The sequence below is a fragment of the Halteromyces radiatus genome (assembly GCF_025201355.1).
Source record: "Halteromyces radiatus strain CBS 162.75 chromosome Unknown BX664scaffold_7, whole genome shotgun sequence".
NCBI classification, from domain to species: Eukaryota; Fungi; Mucoromycota; class Mucoromycetes; order Mucorales; family Cunninghamellaceae; genus Halteromyces; species Halteromyces radiatus.
This window is the reverse complement of record NW_026251693.1, coordinates 1,077,739-1,097,364: the sequence shown is the minus strand read 5'-3', so window position 1 is coordinate 1,097,364 and position 19,626 is coordinate 1,077,739. Positions and strand designations below refer to the sequence as shown.

The following is a 19,626-nucleotide window of genomic DNA, read 5'->3' as shown; positions in this document are numbered from 1 at the left end:
TTTCAATAGCCACAAAGTAATTTATCTAGAAAGAAAATCCTTTCTTTTTGTTAAAAGATGTGTTCAATTGTTGTACGACAGATGGATTGATTTTTCCGTCCTTGACAACCTTTTGATTTGTAGCAAAAACTTCTCATAAATGATTAGAGTTCCGGAAGATTAGTTGTTGAATCATTTTTTTTTTTACATATGAATGGATTACAGTAGATTCTTGGGAAGAACGACACTTTTGGATTAAAAAAAGTAATTTGTCTCATTAATGGCATTAAAAAAAAAAAAAAGAAATTCAGTGGTAGCAGGCTCATTTCAATTCCGTACCTGCTAAATATGGCAAATATAAGAAAAAAAAGAAAAAAAAAAACTCTTTTGTTTTTCTACCAACGAATTTAGGAAAATGAATCTACCAGATGAGTTTGAAGTCAGCATATGAGAGACTTTGGCATTATTTTGGAATCATCATCAGTCGTCATCAGTCGTCATCAATCACCACCAATCATCATAGATTCAAGTTTATTCATTGTAAAGTGAATCTTCTTAAGAGAACTTTGTGAAAGAAAAAAAAAAGGAAAAGAAAGTCAACATCTCTTCAAAGTAAATTAACTCATGGTTTGGAAGATTTGAACTTTGAATATTCATTAACGGCAGAAAAAAATTTCTTGGCTTTCGGTTAATGCAAGAATCTATTATAAGATAAAAAAAAAAGATGATTGAGATAATCAATGAAAATCATAGATCAATAATTTGAACTAAAATGGACAAGATATGTTCCATTTTTCAAAATAAATGTTTTTACATTTTTGTTAATAATAAAAAAAAAGGTTCCGATATTTTTCAAAAGATGTCATTGTTCTGTGTTTATGCCAAAGAAAAACATATTATTATTTTTTGATCATTCTTTTCAAATATATAGTTATCAGTGATTGAAAATAAATATATTATTTGTATTCATTTTAAAACCAACCAAAAAGCTCGATCTTTTTTGGATTTCAAGAAATTCCCTTTCCGCGGTCCCACTCCTTGTTTTTTTTCTTTTCTTCTTTCTTCTTTTTTTTTTTTTTTCTTCTTATATTCCTTTTATTCTTTTTCAATATACCCATTCTTTACCCTTTCATGAATCAAACTGATACTCCAAGAAGAAAACGATTGAAAGTAGTTAGAGCATGTACAGAATGTCGTCGAAAAAAAACAAAATGTGATGGTGAACCCATTTGTGCTCCTTGTCTCAAGTCTCATTCTTCTTGTCAATATACAACAGCTAAACTCATACAAACAAATAACAAGAAAACAGAAACAACCATAGGACTCGTTACAACTTCAATAAAAGCACCTGATGAAAATAATAATACAATCTTCACAAAAAATAATAACAACAATAATAACGGAAAATCGAGGTCACCATCTATCAAGAAACCAAGTATTACTATCTTCACCATTGAACAACGATTATCGGAAATCGAAAAGACACTTCGACTATTAATCAACCGTCATTATCCTTCGTTACCACCATTGATTTTATCATCACCTTCATCTTCTACATCATCATCATCATCATCTACAACGCTTTTCAAGGAACCAGAAATTATTCCTGATTCAACCGGAACGGGTGTTGGAGCAATTCCGGGCATCTCTCCTCAAATACATGATACCTTCAGGAACATCTCTCATCATCATATGGCACCATCATCTTCTGTATCACCTCGGGCTACGCTAACCTTACCACCACTCCAAAGAAGACAAAGTATTACATCCTATTATGATTCATCAACACCAACATCATCATCCTCTTCTTCTTCATCAACATCTTCATCGGATCTACTGTTTCCATATCATGAGGGCAAAGTTTTGTATGATCGGAAGAACCCGGTATTGGTCCCTTTATCATCAACATCATTACATCAGAAAAACAACAATCATACCCAGCATTTCTCTACAAGCTCCGTCGCTGATGTCCCTGACGATATTTCCTCAACCTGTTTCAAGACTGAACCTTCTTCTTACCATCTCCAACCTATTCCTTCCGCTTGTATCCCACAGAAATAGAATCATGTATCTTTTTTTTTTTTTTGTTTATATTTATTTATTTAGTTATAATTGATAGTACATTATTTGAGCCTTTTTTTTTTATTCTTCTTGTTTAATAAAGTATATATAGTTTATAGACCGTATTTGAATAAAAGTGGATTACCTTGTGAACATTTTGTTGAGCTTTTTCGGTTCAAAAAAAAAAAAAAAGTACCAGGCGCTGATTGAAAAAACAAAACAAAAGTATAGTGAGGGTGGTTGTTTATACACAATTTTCATTTTACTTTTTTTTTTTTTTTTTTTTTTTTTAATAAACATATTCTTTTTTTCCCTTTTTCTATTACGTGACATTTGTGTATATTATCAATGACGACTGATTCAAGTCATCCTTATGCTACATTTCCCACAAGTCCTGGACGAGGCTCTCATGGTTTACGACCCTACTATACGCCCGGAGTCAACAATGGCAACAATTTCAACTATACCTCTATTACATCTACTCAAGATCCATATTATGCACCCAATGACTATGATGATCTAATTGATTCTCGTGCGGCTGCTCGTGAACTAATCAATTTCTCCGTGTTGAAGTTCTTGACAACGGCAGTTAGCAATCCATTCGAAGTTTCCAAAACACTCATGCAAGTACAGTATACACCTCATGAAGATGTTGAAGTACTTCCCAGTGATAGTCCTACTTCTGGTTATGAAGATAATGATGAACAAGACAATGAAAAGGCAAGTTGAAACATTAATTATTATTTATTTTATTGACTTTTTTTTTTTTTTTTTTTTAGGATTATGATCTTTCTTCGGAAGAAGACGATGAAGATGATTTTTATGGTGAACATCAACGACGAAGACGTAGACATTCAGAAGACATACCAACTAGTGCTTCTTTAGACGTGGATGATCCCATCTTTCGACAAAAACAAGTTCTGGATGGTAGTGGTTATGTGGTACGCACCAGTGTTTATGATGATGCTACTCGACCTTCTTATCAGATCAAACCGATCGACAAGGGTGTATGGCAAGGTATAGGTCGACTGATGAAACAACCACATGAAGGTTGGCGATCTCTCTTCAAGGGACAATATACCAATTGGCTTTATGAAATCTGTCATTTGTTTTTACAACCTACTGTCGAAGGCTCTCTCAATGATGTTTTTGGTCTTTATGATGATACTATCCCATTGGTACATTTGGATCATGTTGGTCCCAACTTGGCTACTTTGGTAACAAGTCATTTACTTGTTGGTATCTTGCTTTCTCCATTGGAATTGATTCGAACTAGGTAAAAACTAACAACAAAAAAAAAATGATTATCATGACTCAATTTTTTTTTTTTATATAATGACTAGATTGATTGTGCAATCCGCATCACCTTTACATCGTAAATATAAAGGACCAGTACATGCATTATATACGATCTTGGAAGAAGAAGGTGGATTACGTGGACTTTATTTGAATCACAACTTACTCCCTTCTATATTGTATCATACACTCACACCATTGTTACAGAATACGACACCCTTGATCATTGACCGTGTATTACGGATTTCAGCTAATGATTCACCCTTTTTATATGGATTGGCCGAATTGGGATTGAATACTTTGGAATTGTTGATCATGTTACCCTTGGAAACAATTCGAAAACGCCTACAATGTCAAATCAGAACACGAACTCCCAAGAAACGTTTTGAAACCGTCGTGGCTATGCGACCAGTACCTTATACTGGAATTGTGGATGCTGCTTATCATATCATCAAGGAAGAAGGCGGTCGTCGACGCAAACAGGCGAAACATCCTAGAGGTTTCTTGACTGGTTGGGGTTGGCGTGGATTATACCAAGGCTTTTCAATGCAATGTACCTCTAATATCGTTCTTTTTGTTTTGCACGCTGTCAATGGTATCGAAGGTAATTTAAGAAAATGGAATTGAAAGTAAAAAAAAAAAAATTACTAACTATTTCTTTTATGATGATGAAATAGATGATTATGAGGATTTTTAGAAAAAAAAATTCACAACCCACATTTATATATACATTCACTTCCTTCTCTAGTTTATAATATCCATTTTTTTTCGTATTAGTTTATCTCCCTATTATTTTTATTGTATCAACACTTATAGCCTGCCTTATTCTATATTTATATCAGCTTTACAAAATAAAACAATCTATTCTTTACACAACACTACAGATGGGTATCGATATTTGTTTCAGTGTGATAAATGCCTATGATGTCGATAGGAAAAGGAAGGTATTTTTTTTTTTAAAAAAAAAGGAACATTTTGGCCACTTGTATTTTGGTTGGATCGTTTTGTCGACAACTATCAATAGATTATACGATATCTTTCTATAGTCATGAACATTATACAGTTATTCTTTACATCCAGTTGTTTTAACAGAAATCTATCATCCTTCTACTATCATCATTGATCATACTATCATACATACTGTATAAATTATTCAATCAATTGTTAGTCATGGAATTATTCATCGATAAAGTAGTGATCAATTTTTATTTTTTTTTTTCTCTCTGCCATGATTGCTACTATGATGAGCTGGTCCCTGAAAGATACCTATTTATAGAATCTACAGTGGTTTTGAAATACTTTTATTGACAACGATGATGAACTATCCATTGGAATCATTAGGATGAAGCACCAAAAAAAAATTATTTTTTTTTACCACTTATAGGATGATATTTTAGTTTAATTGATGATCCAACCTTGATCCATGTCAAACGAATCATCATTGAATCATTAACAACAAAAATAGATAAAATACACAATAATAAAATAAGGTGAAAGTATTGATGTAAAATGGATCATATCGATATTTATTCATTCAACATGAAGAGCTGTATACAGGTTCTTGGCAAATCCAGGTTTTCCGTTCTTTTATGTTACATTTTACCGTTGAATGCAATGTATTCTCATGGGTTTCTATGGCGGAGCTCCTATTTTAAATTCGGCAAGCATATCTTGCTGTCTTGGCAAATCTTTTTTCTCATTCAGATTGATTCTTTTTTTTTTTTTGTTCCTTTTTCCCTTTTTTTTTCTTGCTTTTTTTTTTATTTTTTATATTTCTCTTTTTTTTTAAATAACCAATAAAATAATCAATGGATTCACCTCCTCCTTATTCGGAAATCGATCACAGAAATTCGCCTTCAGGATCAACATCACAACAACCAACACCACGTCTTGGCAGTTTTCAGTCAAGTTCTGCAGATATTGTTTCTCGAAATAACATGAGGACAGGGGATATTAAGGTACAACAGACGCTTTCTCCGCACTTTCGGCAACCTGCTACTTTTCATAGTGTTCCAGCACCACCTGCCACAGCACCACTACCACCACTCCCTTCGTCTTCATTCACCCATCCACCACAATCAGAGAGATCAAGCATTAATGAATGTAGAGCAAGGCCACGTCGGTGCTCGTCCTCATATTCAAGCACAAGTTCAAGCACAGATCTTAGTGAAGGCAATCAAAAGTCTCATCGACGGAAAAAATCACCTAGTTTCGACAAACGGAAAAGTACTGTGGAAGTGAAGGAAAACAACAAGAAACTGAATTGGAATCAGGACGAATGGGTAGGCAAATTGTTTTCTCTCAAAACCACCAATGCAATGATCGATGTCCAAGGAAGTCTGGATGCCAAATCCATCAGTTTGAATACCACCAATGCGATGATCACTTGGCGAGGAAAAGGAATACAATGCAAGGAAATGGATTTACGAACAACGAATGCCAAAATCGATCTGACGGGTGGAGATATCGATGTACGACGTGAATGCAAGATCAAAACATCCAATGCACGCTTGATCATGAATGACAGCAAGTTGATGACAAAAGAATTATCCTTGGTGACAAGCAATGCGGAAATTCGTATGAATAATCTCTTGATTCGAAAATCTATCACAGCAAAGACAAGCAATGCTCCTGTCATCCTTTATATTAGGCAACATCCTTTGGCTAAACCTGATGCTAAGATCCATGTGGAAGTCTCTACTAGCAATGCACCCGTCACTATTCATATGGTAAAAATAACAACAAACAAGAATGATGATGTTTTTATTTATTATTTATTTATTTATTTAGCCATCTAATTTTGCTGGAGATTTCAAATTGACAACCTCATCAACAAACGCAGTGGTGATGGATGATCCTCAACAACAAATAGTATATAACGACGTGAAAAAGAGTGCAGCAAGAGAAGGATATCGATACAAGAAAAGTCGTGGTTCTCTTAAGGTTTCGACCTCTCTCAATGATATAACAATTGCCTTTGATATGTAGTTACCCTTATTATTATTATTATTATTATTAGTTGAAAATAAACATCACATCATTTATGTATTATTATCTCTTTTTTTTTTTTTTTTATTCAAAAGGTCAAATTGGGATCATATTATGAATATACCTTATATCTTTTACCTTAAATGATCACTTGACAAGAACCCTGTGAAAGCTAAAAATAGCCAATCATTTTTTTTTTTTTTAAAAAAAAAAAAAAAAAAAAAAAAAAAAAGAAAAAGGAGATGGGATGTTGAAATCATTTACCAAAAATGAACCAAAGGAGGGCATAGCGATCTGTTTGGTTTGTATACAGACAAAAGTCGTCACTAATAGAACTATATAATAATCAAGAATACACACTGTTGGAGAAAAAAAAAAAAGAAAGAAACTGTAATATTTAAAAAAAAAAACAACAACAAACCAAGAGGAAGATGATTATTTCAACATTGCATGATATTTTGTAGTTTTGCATTGATGATGACAGCACCCAGGCATATGACTTATTCATCTCTTTGAAGGATATGATAATTAACATCAAATAAAAAAATCAAATGAATTCTCCCTATTAAAAAAAAAAGAAAAAACATCCAATACATTTGACAACCTTTTACAAGTTCAAGAGTTTCGTACAACACGTTTCCTTTTTTGAAAAAAAAAACTTGTACTTTCTGTGCCACCCTATTTCAATCACGCAACTAAGAAAGAATTATTATTTTTCCGTGATATTGAACTACTAGAGAAACATAAAACTGATTCATAAAAAAAGTGATTCGCTTTTTAATAATATAATATTTAGTGAACATCTGGCTGAGTAAAAAAAAAAAAAAGATAGGGAAACAAATCAAATGACTGCATCAAATCCATGCTTTTTGAAGATGACTTAATTTGGATATTAGGACAGGACTCTGTGGTTAGAGAATTTATCAAAAAAAAAAAAAGGGTATCTCAAGCAATGGTTTCAAAAAAAAAGGAAAACTGGCGGACTGGAAATTTATCAGTTTCTTCTTCTTTTTTTTCCTCCTTTTTTTTTTTTCTCTTTTTCTCTTTTCTCTTCTTCTTCTTCTTCTTCTTCTTTTACTATTAATTATAATCAATTTTTAATATATATTCATGGAAAACGATATTGTAGCTATACCTCGTGCACAGTATCAACGTTGGTGTCGACGACTTGATCGACGTTTATCTAATACTTCAACAACATCAATAGCTAGTTATCGTAGTGTTTGGTGTTTACCTCCAGAACTCTTATTGGAAATCCTTAGTTATCTTGTCGACCAACAAGCCACTTTATATTCAGTTTCTCTTGTATGTCGTCAATGGTTTCTTTGTGCCACTCCTCTATTATACAAACATGTCAAGATTCATAATACTTATCGATGGGCCACTTTTATTTTGACTCTTTGTCGTGAAAAACGTTTTTTTCATTATGGTTCTTTGATTCAATCTATTGACTTATCTTGTGGTAGATTTGGTAATTTTTTTTTTTTTTTTTTTTGGAAAAAGATAAATAGACTCATTTTATTTATATAGAATTATTGAATACAAAAGAACAAAATGTAGTAGGTTCTTCAAGGTTAACTCAAACATCAGAAACCACTTTATCATCTGTTTCACCTTTGACAACCAACTCTATTGGTACCTCTACGAGAACCACCGTTATTACCGTGAATGACAACATTGTTGGCACCATTAGTCATACAACAGATGATACGTATGATGTGTTATCGGAAGATGGTTGTCAAGTACCGACTCATACCTATCCTTCTTTAGTAGTATCCACGTCTTCACTTGTTCAACTTGCACAAACTTGTCAACATCTTGTTTCTCTGGATTTGTCTTATACTCAAGTGTTTCAAGACAGTGTTGTGGTGGAAACGGGTGAATATATCTCTACTTTACAACATTATGCTATTCAACCTGATTTGACTCATGTGAAAATTCCAGTTGAAACTGCTATCGAAACCATCGGTCAACAATGTACTCACTTGGAACAACTGAAAATAAAAGGCTGCGGCTGGATCACTGCTCGTCTTATTTGGATATGGGTATCTTCTTGTCCTCGACTCACTTATTTGGATGCGCGGCGCTCTCCGAAATGTACTGTCAGACGACTGGTTACTAATGTCTTGGAAGTACCAAAACAATCTATTCATCAAGAAAATCGCAATAACGAATCATTATCTACATTATCTTCACCATCATCCTCGACTTCTTCTTCATCTTCCTCCTCATCTTCCTCATCATCATCAGTACAGAACAATGATCAAAACAATCATCTATCGCCTTCATCTTCAACCTCTTCTTCCTCTTCATCAATGAATAATAATGTACGTACAATTCGATGTAATAGATCCTCCTTACGTTTGAATAATGAAGAAACATCAGGTAATAATTTAAAAAAAAAAGAAAAGTAGAGGAGAGGGTTTAATGTGATTTATTTCTATCTATTTATTACAATAAGATCATCGTTCAATTCGAACTCGTGTGATTCAAGCATTATCAATGGATGTAGATGAAACAACGGATCGAGAAGAATGGGTGAATCCAGGACATAGACGGCCACCGTCACCTTATTACCATCATCAAGTAGGAAACAATGATCATGATACAACAACAACAACACTACGTGATTTTGTATGGTCTATTTTGAAGGAAGGAAAGGAACATGGTTTGATGGAATTACAATGGTTACAAGAATGATATTTAAAAATCCATAGTTTTTTTTTTTTATATTCCCTCCCTTTTTTTTTTTTATTGTATATTTGGATATGATAGTCAAAAGGAAAAAAAAATATATTTTTTTTTTTTCGTTTATATATCTTCATTTGTATATCTTTTGTAAATAAAAACATATATCACTTTTTTTTTTTGCCAAGAAGTATATGCTACGCCCTATTTTATTATTAGGAGGAATAACAAGTGGATAAAGCGGTATAATAAAGAGGAGTATGATGAAGAGTATCAATACGGAGTCGAGGTGGCTGGAGAGGAGACAACGATGAAGCAAGACGAAGACATGACAAATCCAAAGGTGGAATCTTGGGTCGTTCAATGGTTTGAAAGCGAACTCGTTTCATGAAAAAAGAATAAAATAATTACAAAAAAAAAAAAAAAGAAATTGCTTTATATTTATATCAAAAAATTCATGCATTTTTTTTTTTTAGAATGATTTCTATTTATATTCTTTTTTGCTTGGTAGAAAAAAAAAAAAGGAGGCGGGTCTATGGTTACTTTTAGTATTGCACGGACGTTGATCTAGTTTTGTTCTATTCACTTCAGGAGGGTTGATTCACCGCTGGTTGGACAAAAAAAAAAAAAAAAAAGAAAATTCCATCTCCTCACTTGTTATGTATGGATATTATGAATATCTAGGCATTTTTTTTATTTTATTATATGTACAAAGAATGGAATAAAGATGAATCTAAAAAAAAAAAAAGATGTATGCTATAATCAAAGTAGTAGTAGAAAGATGTCATCATCATTAAAGATAATAATTCAAATCATGTACCATGGCCTCCAATTCCCATTCATCCACCAAAAGTTTGTTTTTCCTTTTCGATGTTGTTGTGCTGCGTACAGCTTCCACAAGATGATCCACACTGAATTTGTTGTTTTGAGCATGTTCGGTGATCTTTTGCCATATCGGGGTCTTTTCATCGTCTTCCATCACTATAGTTGTTGTTGCACCCGGTCCAGCCCGTCGGCCTTGTTGTTGTTGTTGTTGTTGTTGTTGTTGTTCAGATTGAGATTGATTTGAATGTTGAGATTCCATCAACAATCGATCACTAGCTGATCCTGGTTTTTGTTCTTTGATCATTTTCTCATCCTTCATTGTTTGATCTTGTTCAGAATTACGTCGAGATTGAATCATAGATAATCCTAAACCATGATCATCATCAAATAATGAAGCATCTTGATCAACATAGAGCTTTTCAAATGCATCGTATCCATCCAAAAATGATAATGAAGGCATTGTTGTATCCATTCCAATAACAGACGTGGCTGATGTCAAGGTAGGTGAGTCGCAAGAGAGAGATGAATCTGTTGTTGGATTGTCGTTGACTTGAGAAAGAGCAGGATGATGATGATCAGGATGATAAAGAGGAACTAATTCAATAGTATCTACAGATGGATTCTTTTCCAAAGTGTCGGCACGTAAAGTTGCGGGTGTAGTGATGGAAAAAGTAAACTCCTGCTGTTCCGGTTGTAAGGTTTGTTGATTTTGATTTTTTTGTTTTCGATTTTGTTCCTTCTTTTTGGTTTTGATTGATTTGTGGATAGGTTGGATTTGTTGTTGACATACGGGAGGTTTGGCAGCCAATGGTTTTGGTTGATTGATTGATTTCTTGTTTTCCTTGTTAGTAATAGGATTAGGTTGAATAGGTTGATATCCAGTCATAACAGGAGGTAAAAGTAAATTTTGTTGAGGTAATAAACCAAGAGTATTGAATTGAGGAGAAGACGATGAAAAAAGGTTGAGATCGTGATTGTTGATAGAATTGGCCAAGGGCGTAACACCTTTCAAAGCAATATTTTCAGCTTCTAATCGACAGATAATAGATCGAAGGTGATGATTTTCTTGAAATAATTGATTAGTGGCAAAGATATGATTATCTTGTACTTGTTTGATCTTGATTTCCAAATCCTTTACATAACGTTCTTTTCTTTCACGAAAGGCCCTTTGAGCAGCCCTATTTTGCGCCTTGCGTTTGATTTTCAATTCTTCATCATCTTCCTAGAAGAATAAAAATTTTAATTTATTGACATATATAAAATCGTATAATTTTACCTCCATGTCTTTCTTGTCAATATCTTCTTCATACGTAGACGACCTTGTACCTAAAAAAAAAAAAAAAGAATTAGTATAATGAATAGAAAAGAAATAATGAAGACCTACTTTGTACTTTCTTCAAGTCATCGTCATTGTTCACTTGATCACAAGTAGAAAAGGATTCTGTCCATTTACGTTTGACATGATGATTTTGTTGCATTGGTAATAAATACTATATATAAAAAATGAGAGAGAGAGAGAAAGCCTATCAGATAAGAGTAGTTGGACTTGAAAAAAAAAAGATATGATAAGGAAAGAAAGAAGGAAAGAAAAGAATAAAAAAAAAAAGAAATAAGAAGGACGAAAATTAAAGACAATAAGCTCCGCGAAAAGAGAATTCGTTGGTTTGGTACCTCAAAAAAAAAAACTGCCTTATACGTAAATAAAGTCAGAACTGGTCTGAGGTTAGCAAAATAACAAAAAAAAAAAATTAGTTTATATCATCCTCTTTTTTTTTTTTTTTTTTTATTCTATTCCAATTAAATTCTTTTTTTTTTCTCATTTTGTTTATTTTTATAGTAGATAAATATATATATAAAATAAAAGAAATAAAGAATAAATTATGTAACTTGGATTTGGATTCATGCAAAATCATCAGTACTAAAGTACATACCCTCAATGTCTCTTCTTATAGGCAATAACATGGGAAATAAGAGTGGGGGTAGGTTTGGGAAAATAAAAAGAACTATGAACGGAAATTCAATTGTGTTTCAAAATGAGACATCCCCACATCCTCGGTACTCTTGTCTTTTGTGTCGCCATTATCATGATTGAAACGTTTTGTTCCGCGATGGTGATACAGTTAAAAAGAATGATAATAATAATAATAATAATAATAATAAAAAAAAAAGGAATCAGGTTTACCCATTCATCTTCAGGACTTTTTTTTTTTTTTTGTAACAAGCAGATGGGAAAAAAGGATCGATCTATATACCAATTATGGATTGGCTTTATTTTTTTTATTGTATGAATGATAAACTTTATTCCATGATATATGAATTGAGGGGGGGTATGTTAATATAATGATTGTATATAATGCAAATAGAGTAGTATGACTAAAAACCAATGAAAAAAAAAATGAAGAATAACTAAATTAAGAAGAAGAAAAGCATCGTTGCCAAATAGGATCATAAGCAGGAGGTAATTGTGTACAAGTGGGAACAGTAGGATCCATATCCATCATAGAATGATAAGAAGGTACTCGAGATAAATCCACACCATGCCACCAATTTTCATCATTTGCTTCATTATGAGGTGTTACTGTTTCATCTTCTAAATCAGAATCCATTGTTGTATTTTCAAGTCGATGACAAGGTACCATAGAAGAAGTCAATGTCATTGTTCGGGTAAAGCTAGAGATAGTGACTGGTTGACGAGAATCCATTAGATCAGTATGAGTAGATCCATTTTGTTGTCGTAAAGTATCCCATAAATGACGATCATATGGTAAAGAGCGCCAACTCTCATCATAAGTTGGTAAAGTAAGAGCTTCAGCTGAAGCGGCAGAGATAGTGGGACCAAATGAATCCATAATCACAATAGGTAAAGTAGCACGTAGTTCAGAAAAATGACCATCAGCATTGACAATTGAAATAACAAATTTGAGCTTGTGGCGAATTCGAATCATATCACTATTGGCATCACAAAAGATCATAGGCGATCGTGCAGGTACTTGTACATCCAATACACGGGTCCAAGGAGTAGAGGGCATACCATCATGATTAACAACAGCTTGACTGAATGGATTTTCTTGTCTATTAATCTTAATGATACGAGAATCCGTCTTGCGTTTATCGTTTGCTTCATATGTACAGCATTCTTTCAATGTCACCATAATAGCATGGACTCTTAATTTGTTGGCAATAGGAAGGATGGTGAAAGAGACTGGAATGATGGCATTGTGAGCATATAATTTGGAAGGTAAGGAGATATCGTAAATCATCTTTTCAGACCAAGTATTATGGATTTCCAAGGATTGTACCAGTTCAAATTCAGAAGGTAGTACACTACGGACCACACGAATGGGCTTCTTGCGTTGAATGGTATTGTGTAATAAAAATCCACCTGAACGTTCGAGATTGGCCGTCAATTGGTAACACACTTTACCCATTTCAGCTTGTAGTGTTGGAGGAAGGTCACCAGGTAAAGTCAGAGTAAAGTCCCAGGAATGTTGTCCTGCTGGAACAATATGAGGTCGTTTATTGTTTTGACTTGGTAAGAGAATCCATTCATGTTGAATAATACTTCTTTCTTGTTTATGAGTATGTTGAGGTCCTATAATATATTATTATTTTGATTAATAACACTTTTTTTTTTCTTTTTTTATTCATTCATTAATACCTTCAGTCCATTGCACCTTCATTTTCCCTTTAAAGTCCAAAGTCAGACGTTTCACCTTAATAGTTTCAGTCAATGTCAAGAGTACGGTACCTTGTAAAACTTTTCCAGCCGATTCTTCAGGTTGACCAAAAAAATAGATTTCATCAGACACAACATTGATTTTCAAATCCACTGTTTTTGTAAATCCATGAACCATGATCACTGTGCGTTGCTTATTGTTCTGTATATATGTATATAGTCTGTATGAATAAAGAAAAGAAAAAAAAAAGAAAAAGAAAAAGGAAAGTGAAATCAAAAAAAAGTGAGAGAAAAAGGAAAGAAAAATCAAGAAATCAAAAAAAAAAAAAAAAAAAAAAAAATAGAAAATTTACCACTTTATTTTATCTCAAAAATCAAGAAAATCACGTCTTTTTTGACTTACCGAATCTAGCGTTTTATGGTATGTTTCTTTCTATTTTGTTTCCTCCTTTCTATGGAATCCCGTCTTCCAATCATCATTCATCTTTTCATCCGTATGGAATCAAAACGATCCTCATTTAGTAATAGAGAGACAGAGTCGGATTGATACGGATAAGATCATCTTTGTCCTTTGATTGGTCAAATGGATCAAATTATAGCTATCGGAATAGAAAAAAAAAGTTTCAACAAAAAGTTATATATTTTTTTAACAATTATTTTTGAAATCCTTAAAAACTATACATAAGAAACCCACATGATAAAAAAAAAAAAAAAAAGGTAAAAGATAGAATAAAGTTATTTTATTATAGATAAGATAAAAATAAAATAATAATAATAAGGGTATCATGTGGGACAATTGAATTGACCAACATTTTGTCTTGTTTGAGATGTCCAGGCAATACCGGCTATATGATAAGTGACATCGAAATGTAAATTGAGAGATTGTTGTGATTGTGGTTGAGGTTGTGATGGATCATTTGGTTCTAATTGAGCTAAACATGCAGCTGAAAGATCTTGTAAGGTTTGATCATTTGGTGCTGGATCATAATCAATATTGACAATAAAGTCGATAGGTTTTTGTGATTTGGGAGGTAAAACAAAAGAACCATAAGTACCATTTGCAAATCTTACACCAGTGCTTTGATCATAAATATCGAGATCCAATCTACTAACATGAGTGGGTACCCAATTTTCCTTGTTGTCAGCCATCATGGAGACATTCCAAGTAGTTTGAAATCCAGTGACTGTATTGTTTGGATGAATAGGTTGATAAGCACTTCCATAAAGATTTGTATCCACATAAGTCATAGTAAATGTTCGAGGCCAAACAAAGTACCAAACAATCACTACAATGACAATAAAGATAAATACAATAATCAATAATCTTTTCGCGCCCAATCCATAGAATCGCCGTCGTTTCTTTTCTTCCAAGGGAGGTAAACGATCCAATCCTTCCTTTCGACGTGTGAGTATCGGAGAATCAACCATATCCATGACAATATTATCTTGTAATAAAGATCCAACTCCTCCGCCATTGTGTGGTGATGTAAAACTAGGTAAATGTTCACTTTCCAAGTACATAGACGTTGCTGGAGGTTGATAATAATGATCTTTCTTTCCTGGTTGATGATGTGAATATGGTAAATAAGAATTGGCTTTTTGAGCTTGATAATAATCGGATTGTTGTTCTTGTGATGGTATCGTTGAAGATGAATTGGTAGTATGATGTGATTCTGGTGTATCTTTTCGTGTATGATGTTTATGACTCGTTTGTCTTGGTGCATAAGGATCATCAGTATAATAATCATTTCGTCTATGATCGTACGTTGGTTGAGAAGTTGTAAGTCGACTAGTACTACTATCAGACGCTGATCGAGAGTGAATGTCAGATTCAGATCTTAACTTGGAGGAATCATATGAATCAGCTATATTGAAAATAAAGAAAAAAAATAATAATAAAGTTAAAAAAGAAAAAAAAAAAAAAGAACTGATGTATATAATTCAATTATAGTTTTACCTGGACTAAGAGTTCTTCTTGCTGCTCTATAAGGATCACTATTACGATGACTTCTATTATTATTGGAAGAAGAATGCATAAATATATATATATATATATATAATGTAGTATTATAGAATGATTAAAAGAATAAGTAAATTAAAAAAAAAAAAAAAAAAAAAAAAGGAAAAGAAAGGAAAAGGGAGAAAAGAGAGAGTCAAAAAATAGGAAATTTCCACATCTCACAAAACCGAATTCGGGGAATCAAATCAATCCAATTTTGGAAAGAAAAAAGGCAATTGAATTGCACAAACAGTGTAGTAATAATTCTAATTTACTATATATATATAACTCTTTACTTGATTATTATTATTTTTAAAACAAAAATAGAAACATTTCTCAATCATAAAATAAAATAATAATAATAAAAAAAAGTTATTGAAAAAACTGTAAAACCTCTCCAAAAATAGTTGTACCTTGTTTGTACTACATTCCAAAAATATGTACTTTTTTTTTTGATTTTGGTCCAATTCAAGTAAGTAAAAATATATGGTCTTTTTTATTATTATATAAGACCTATTATTATATTATAGGCCTTTATTATTATTATTAAGAAAAGTAATTCAGATAAAATATATTTCAAAAATGGATGATATTGTAATTTAAATTGTTAATAAAAAAAATCACTTATCTTTCTTATTTATTATTCATTGTGATGGATGATAGATTATCCTTTACTATTGGGATGTGATTCCCAATGGTTATTTTTACACTCCGCCTATTTTTTATTGATTTGATTTTTTTTTTTTTACTGTTTTTGTTGAAAGAACTCTTTTTTTTTTCTCGTAAAAATGGACGAAGAGATTCACGGTGCTTCGAACAGTTTAGTACTTTACTATTTATATATTACATATTATATTTTAACCTTTTTATCGAAAAATAGATCAACTTATCCTTGCTGCTTGTAGAAATGATCAAGACGAATGGTTGAATGACTTATTAGCTCAAGGTGACTTCGACATTTCCTTTACTGACGATAATGGCAATACTTCTCTTCATTATGCGTAAAATTTCTACTTTTAATTATTATTATTATTATACTCATTTTATTATTTTTAGAACAAAATATGGTGCTCTTGCTTGTTTAGAACTCTTAGTACGCGTCGCTGGTATACATATGAATAGTAAGAATGCTATAGGTGATACTCCTTTACATAATGCAGTACAATACAAGGATGATCCAGAAATAGCTTTAGAAATGGTCAATATTTTATTGGATGCTGGGGCGAATCCAAGGTAAAAAAAAAAAAATCATCATCATCATTAATATCAAAAATAATAACGATATTTTTCATAGAATTGAAAACAAGAATAAAGATTCACCTCTTTCTTTGGTCAAAGATATAAATAATGAAGATATGAATGATTTATTGACAAGCGTATTAGTGGAAGGTGATGAAGAAGAAGAACAAGAAGATGATGATGATGATGAAGATGATATGATTGATGATCAGATATAATATAGTTTATTTGATTAGAATAAATGAATATATATATATAGTTTGTATGTACAATGAATAATAATAATAAATAATATATCTATTTTAAAACTACAGCAGCATTTCGACTACCAAGATAAGCTTGAACATTAGGAACACCAAGAGTACGAATGAATTGATAAATTTCAGTATTATGATAACGTAATCCACTTTTTGGATCAGTATAGTTTGCTTCCAAACCTGTCACATCACAATATTTCTTTTGAGGTCGTATAGAAGGAGGACATTCAATATTTTGATCTAATCAATAAATAATATATTTAATATATAGAGAAATAAATTATATATATATTTTTCATATATTTACAAGTAGGTATATCCAAACTAAAGTCTTGATTCTTTTCCAAAGTTAAGATTTGTTTCAAGTTCTTCCACTTTTTGGGTGTTGAGTATTTTGAACTTTTAAAAGGTTTTTTCTCCAAAGTAAGATTTAATACATTATCACTAGTATCATCTACAGAAGGTGACTTTGGTATCGTAGATTTCTTTGTTCGTTTAGGTGCCCTATAAATATATATTATTAAAAGTGAGTATATAACACTACAAAATAAGTTTGATTAACATACATTTTAGTTATATAAAGAGAGAGAGAGAGAGAGACAGAGAAAAAAAAAAAAAGAAATGCGATTTTTTGAAATTCAGCATACTTACTATCAGAGCTGACGTGGACAAAAGTGAATAAAATTTTCATTCTCTATTCTCGCACTTTTTTGACGTTCAGCAAAAGAACGCGCAACCTTTTTTTTTTTCTTTTCTCTTTCATTCCTTAACTTATTATTCAAAATGGTAAATGATCTATATTTGATGATAATATATATATATATATATATACTTAACCTTTTATTATTGTATTTTATTATTATAGGGAAATTCACAATCTGGTATGCCAAGAGGCAATGACAAGAAAGACAAAGTAAAAAAAAAATAAATAAATCATATATATATAAGTGGTATCTTATCTCACTCTTTTTTTTTTTTTATATATTATAGGATAAAGATCAAAAAAAGAAAAAGTGGGAACCTCCTGTACCTACTCGGGTTGGAAAGAAAAAGAAAAGAGGTCCTGATACAAGTGCCAAGTTACCTCAAGGTAATATATATATTTGTTTTAGATCTACTTTTTTTTATTTATTTATTTATTTATTTTATTTAGTATTTCCTACTACTCGATGTCGTTTAAAGATGCTCAAGATGGAAAGAGTGAAAGATTATTTATTATTGGAAGAAGAATTTGTGCAAAATCAAGAAAGACTTAAACCTGCTGAAGAAAGGGATCAAGAAGAACGAACAAGAGTGGACGATCTTCGTGGTTCACCCATGTCTGTAGGCTCTTTGGAAGAAATTATTGACGACGATCATGTTATTGTATCATCATCAACAGGTCCAGAATATTATGTATCTGTCATGAGCTTTGTGGATAAGGATTCTTTAGAACCAGGTTGTAGTGTTCTATTACATCATAAAACAATGGCTGTGGTAGGTGTACTTCAAGATGATACAGATCCTATGGTTAGTGTTATGAAATTGGAAAAAGCTCCTACTGAATCTTATGCTGATATTGGTGGTTTGGAACAACAAATTCAAGAAATCAAGGTAAAAAAAAAAAAAAATAAAAAAAAATAAAGAATGAAAACTAAAATGATATTTTATTTAATATTATAGGAAGCAGTTGAATTGCCATTAACACATCCTGAATTATATGAAGAAATGGGTATTAAGCCTCCAAAAGGTGTTATCTTATATGGTGTTCCTGGTACTGGGAAAACTTTACTTGCTAAGGCTGTGGCCAATCAAACGAGTGCTACTTTCTTACGTATTGTTGGTTCAGAACTTATTCAAAAATATCTAGGTGATGGTCCTAAACTTGTCCGTGAACTTTTCCGAGTAGCCGAAGAAAATGCTCCTTCCATTGTATTTATTGATGAAATCGATGCTGTTGGTACTAAACGTTATGATTCGACTTCGGGTGGTGAACGTGAAATTCAACGTACTATGTTAGAACTATTAAATCAATTGGATGGTTTTGATTCTCGTGGTGATGTCAAGGTGATTATGGCAACAAACAAAATCGATAGTTTGGATCCTGCTTTGATTCGTCCTGGTCGTATTGATCGTAAGATTGAATTCCCTCTCCCTGATGTCAAGACAAAGCGTCGTATCTTCAATATCCATACCTCAAGAATGACTTTAGCTGATGATGTTGACTTGGAAGAATTCGTCATGTCTAAAGATGATCTTTCTGGTGCTGATATCAAGGTAATCTATATATATATATATATTTGTGTTTTATCTTCTTTTCTGATTCCTTTTTTTTTTTTTTTGATAGGCTATTTGTACAGAAGCTGGGTTGTTGGCATTACGTGAACGTCGTATGAAGGTAGTGGCCGAAGATTTACGAAAGGCTCGTGAAAAGGTGTTGTATAGAAAGAGTGAAGGAACTCCTGAAGGTCTTTATCTTTGATTTTTTTTTTATGATTGTTTTTATTACTATTATTCAAAATCCCCCAATAAAAAAATTATTAGTACTTTATCTTTTAGTTTATTTTTTAATGATACTTTATATTTCTAAATGATGGTTGATGTTGAGTCCCAATACCAGTGATGATGATGTCAGTCAT

General features: G+C 32.1%; 10 protein-coding genes across 10 annotated transcripts; 6 read left to right on the top strand and 4 right to left on the bottom strand.

Moving 5' to 3' along the window:
• Window positions 1–1,052: 1,052 nt before the first annotated feature.
• Window positions 1,053–2,083, top strand: BX664DRAFT_339819 (uncharacterized protein). Its single transcript, XM_051546708.1, has one exon. The coding sequence runs from the start codon at window positions 1,111–1,113 to the stop codon at window positions 2,038–2,040; it is 930 nt and encodes a 309-aa protein (XP_051397756.1). The 5' UTR covers window positions 1,053–1,110; the 3' UTR covers window positions 2,041–2,083.
• Window positions 2,084–2,388: 305 nt separating this feature from the next.
• Window positions 2,389–3,320, top strand: BX664DRAFT_366691 (uncharacterized protein; the record flags this gene model as incomplete). The annotated part of the gene is made up of 2 exons (XM_051548533.1): window positions 2,389–2,764; window positions 2,842–3,320. The coding sequence occupies 2 exons, from the start codon at window positions 2,389–2,391 to the stop codon at window positions 3,318–3,320; spliced, it is 855 nt and encodes a 284-aa protein (XP_051397755.1).
• Window positions 3,321–5,048: 1,728 nt separating this feature from the next.
• Window positions 5,049–6,335, top strand: BX664DRAFT_339814 (uncharacterized protein). The gene is made up of 2 exons (XM_051546707.1): window positions 5,049–6,065; window positions 6,127–6,335. Exons 1-2 carry the CDS (start codon window positions 5,145–5,147, stop codon window positions 6,322–6,324), a joined length of 1,119 nt encoding a protein of 372 aa, XP_051397754.1. The 5' UTR covers window positions 5,049–5,144; the 3' UTR covers window positions 6,325–6,335.
• A 988-nt stretch (window positions 6,336–7,323) lies between these two features.
• On the top strand, window positions 7,324–9,441 carry BX664DRAFT_339812 (uncharacterized protein). Its single transcript, XM_051546706.1, has 3 exons — window positions 7,324–7,795; window positions 7,855–8,709; window positions 8,786–9,441. The coding sequence occupies exons 1-3, from the start codon at window positions 7,435–7,437 to the stop codon at window positions 9,022–9,024; spliced, it is 1,455 nt and encodes a 484-aa protein (XP_051397753.1). The 5' UTR covers window positions 7,324–7,434; the 3' UTR covers window positions 9,025–9,441.
• A 237-nt stretch (window positions 9,442–9,678) lies between these two features.
• BX664DRAFT_388193 (uncharacterized protein) lies at window positions 9,679–11,432 on the bottom strand. The gene is made up of 3 exons (XM_051549450.1): window positions 11,222–11,432; window positions 11,114–11,163; window positions 9,679–11,059 (listed from the first exon to the last, which is right to left on the bottom strand). Exons 1-3 carry the CDS (start codon window positions 11,313–11,315, stop codon window positions 9,806–9,808), a joined length of 1,398 nt encoding a protein of 465 aa, XP_051397752.1. The 5' UTR covers window positions 11,316–11,432; the 3' UTR covers window positions 9,679–9,805.
• Window positions 11,433–12,042: 610 nt separating this feature from the next.
• On the bottom strand, window positions 12,043–13,819 carry BX664DRAFT_339808 (uncharacterized protein). The gene is made up of 2 exons (XM_051546705.1): window positions 13,496–13,819; window positions 12,043–13,429 (listed from the first exon to the last, which is right to left on the bottom strand). Exons 1-2 carry the CDS (start codon window positions 13,689–13,691, stop codon window positions 12,249–12,251), a joined length of 1,377 nt encoding a protein of 458 aa, XP_051397751.1. The 5' UTR covers window positions 13,692–13,819; the 3' UTR covers window positions 12,043–12,248.
• A 448-nt stretch (window positions 13,820–14,267) lies between these two features.
• BX664DRAFT_388191 (uncharacterized protein) lies at window positions 14,268–15,615 on the bottom strand. Its single transcript, XM_051549449.1, has 2 exons — window positions 15,471–15,615; window positions 14,268–15,378 (listed from the first exon to the last, which is right to left on the bottom strand). Exons 1-2 carry the CDS (start codon window positions 15,547–15,549, stop codon window positions 14,297–14,299), a joined length of 1,161 nt encoding a protein of 386 aa, XP_051397750.1. The 5' UTR covers window positions 15,550–15,615; the 3' UTR covers window positions 14,268–14,296.
• A 546-nt stretch (window positions 15,616–16,161) lies between these two features.
• BX664DRAFT_339802 (ankyrin repeat-containing domain protein) lies at window positions 16,162–17,003 on the top strand. Its single transcript, XM_051546704.1, has 4 exons — window positions 16,162–16,331; window positions 16,393–16,513; window positions 16,569–16,745; window positions 16,807–17,003. The coding sequence occupies exons 1-4, from the start codon at window positions 16,301–16,303 to the stop codon at window positions 16,967–16,969; spliced, it is 492 nt and encodes a 163-aa protein (XP_051397749.1). The 5' UTR covers window positions 16,162–16,300; the 3' UTR covers window positions 16,970–17,003.
• On the bottom strand, window positions 16,966–17,595 carry BX664DRAFT_339800 (YL1 nuclear protein C-terminal domain-containing protein). Its single transcript, XM_051546703.1, has 3 exons — window positions 17,575–17,595; window positions 17,316–17,512; window positions 16,966–17,248 (listed from the first exon to the last, which is right to left on the bottom strand). Coding segments are annotated over exons 1-3 (399 nt in total). The 5' UTR covers window positions 17,577–17,595; the 3' UTR covers window positions 16,966–17,048.
• A 133-nt stretch (window positions 17,596–17,728) lies between these two features.
• Window positions 17,729–19,538, top strand: BX664DRAFT_339798 (26S proteasome subunit P45). Its single transcript, XM_051546702.1, has 6 exons — window positions 17,729–17,794; window positions 17,874–17,921; window positions 17,999–18,098; window positions 18,162–18,601; window positions 18,671–19,264; window positions 19,335–19,538. Exons 1-6 carry the CDS (start codon window positions 17,792–17,794, stop codon window positions 19,467–19,469), a joined length of 1,320 nt encoding a protein of 439 aa, XP_051397747.1. The 5' UTR covers window positions 17,729–17,791; the 3' UTR covers window positions 19,470–19,538.
• The last annotated feature ends 88 nt before the right edge of the window (window positions 19,539–19,626 follow it).

Coding starts and splice junctions, on each gene's coding strand:
- BX664DRAFT_339819 (XM_051546708.1), top strand. CDS start 1,111: ATGAATCAAACTGATACTCCAAGAAGAAAACGATTGAAAGTAGTTAGA.
- BX664DRAFT_339814 (XM_051546707.1), top strand. CDS start 5,145: ATGGATTCACCTCCTCCTTATTCGGAAATCGATCACAGAAATTCGCCT. Junction 6,066..6,126: donor CACCCGTCACTATTCATATG/GTAAAAATAACA, acceptor TTATTTATTTAG/CCATCTAATTTTGCTGGAGA.
- BX664DRAFT_339812 (XM_051546706.1), top strand. CDS start 7,435: ATGGAAAACGATATTGTAGCTATACCTCGTGCACAGTATCAACGTTGG. Junction 7,796..7,854: donor CTTATCTTGTGGTAGATTTG/GTAATTTTTTTT, acceptor TTATTTATATAG/AATTATTGAATACAAAAGAA. Junction 8,710..8,785: donor GAATAATGAAGAAACATCAG/GTAATAATTTAA, acceptor TATTACAATAAG/ATCATCGTTCAATTCGAACT.
- BX664DRAFT_388193 (XM_051549450.1), bottom strand. CDS start 11,315: ATGCAACAAAATCATCATGTCAAACGTAAATGGACAGAATCCTTTTCT. Junction 11,164..11,221: donor TGACTTGAAGAAAGTACAAA/GTAGGTCTTCAT, acceptor TTTTTTTTTTAG/GTACAAGGTCGTCTACGTAT. Junction 11,060..11,113: donor TTGACAAGAAAGACATGGAG/GTAAAATTATAC, acceptor TTATTCTTCTAG/GAAGATGATGAAGAATTGAA.
- BX664DRAFT_339808 (XM_051546705.1), bottom strand. CDS start 13,691: ATGGTTCATGGATTTACAAAAACAGTGGATTTGAAAATCAATGTTGTG. Junction 13,430..13,495: donor GAAGGTGCAATGGACTGAAG/GTATTAATGAAT, acceptor AATATATTATAG/GACCTCAACATACTCATAAA.
- BX664DRAFT_388191 (XM_051549449.1), bottom strand. CDS start 15,549: ATGCATTCTTCTTCCAATAATAATAGAAGTCATCGTAATAGTGATCCT. Junction 15,379..15,470: donor AAGAAGAACTCTTAGTCCAG/GTAAAACTATAA, acceptor TTTTCAATATAG/CTGATTCATATGATTCCTCC.
- BX664DRAFT_339802 (XM_051546704.1), top strand. CDS start 16,301: ATGGACGAAGAGATTCACGGTGCTTCGAACA. Junction 16,332..16,392: donor GATTCACGGTGCTTCGAACA/GTTTAGTACTTT, acceptor ATCGAAAAATAG/ATCAACTTATCCTTGCTGCT. Junction 16,514..16,568: donor AATACTTCTCTTCATTATGC/GTAAAATTTCTA, acceptor TATTATTTTTAG/AACAAAATATGGTGCTCTTG.
- BX664DRAFT_339800 (XM_051546703.1), bottom strand. Junction 17,249..17,315: donor TAGTTTGGATATACCTACTT/GTAAATATATGA, acceptor TTTATTGATTAG/ATCAAAATATTGAATGTCCT.
- BX664DRAFT_339798 (XM_051546702.1), top strand. Junction 18,099..18,161: donor AAGTGCCAAGTTACCTCAAG/GTAATATATATA, acceptor TATTTTATTTAG/TATTTCCTACTACTCGATGT. Junction 18,602..18,670: donor AACAAATTCAAGAAATCAAG/GTAAAAAAAAAA, acceptor TTAATATTATAG/GAAGCAGTTGAATTGCCATT.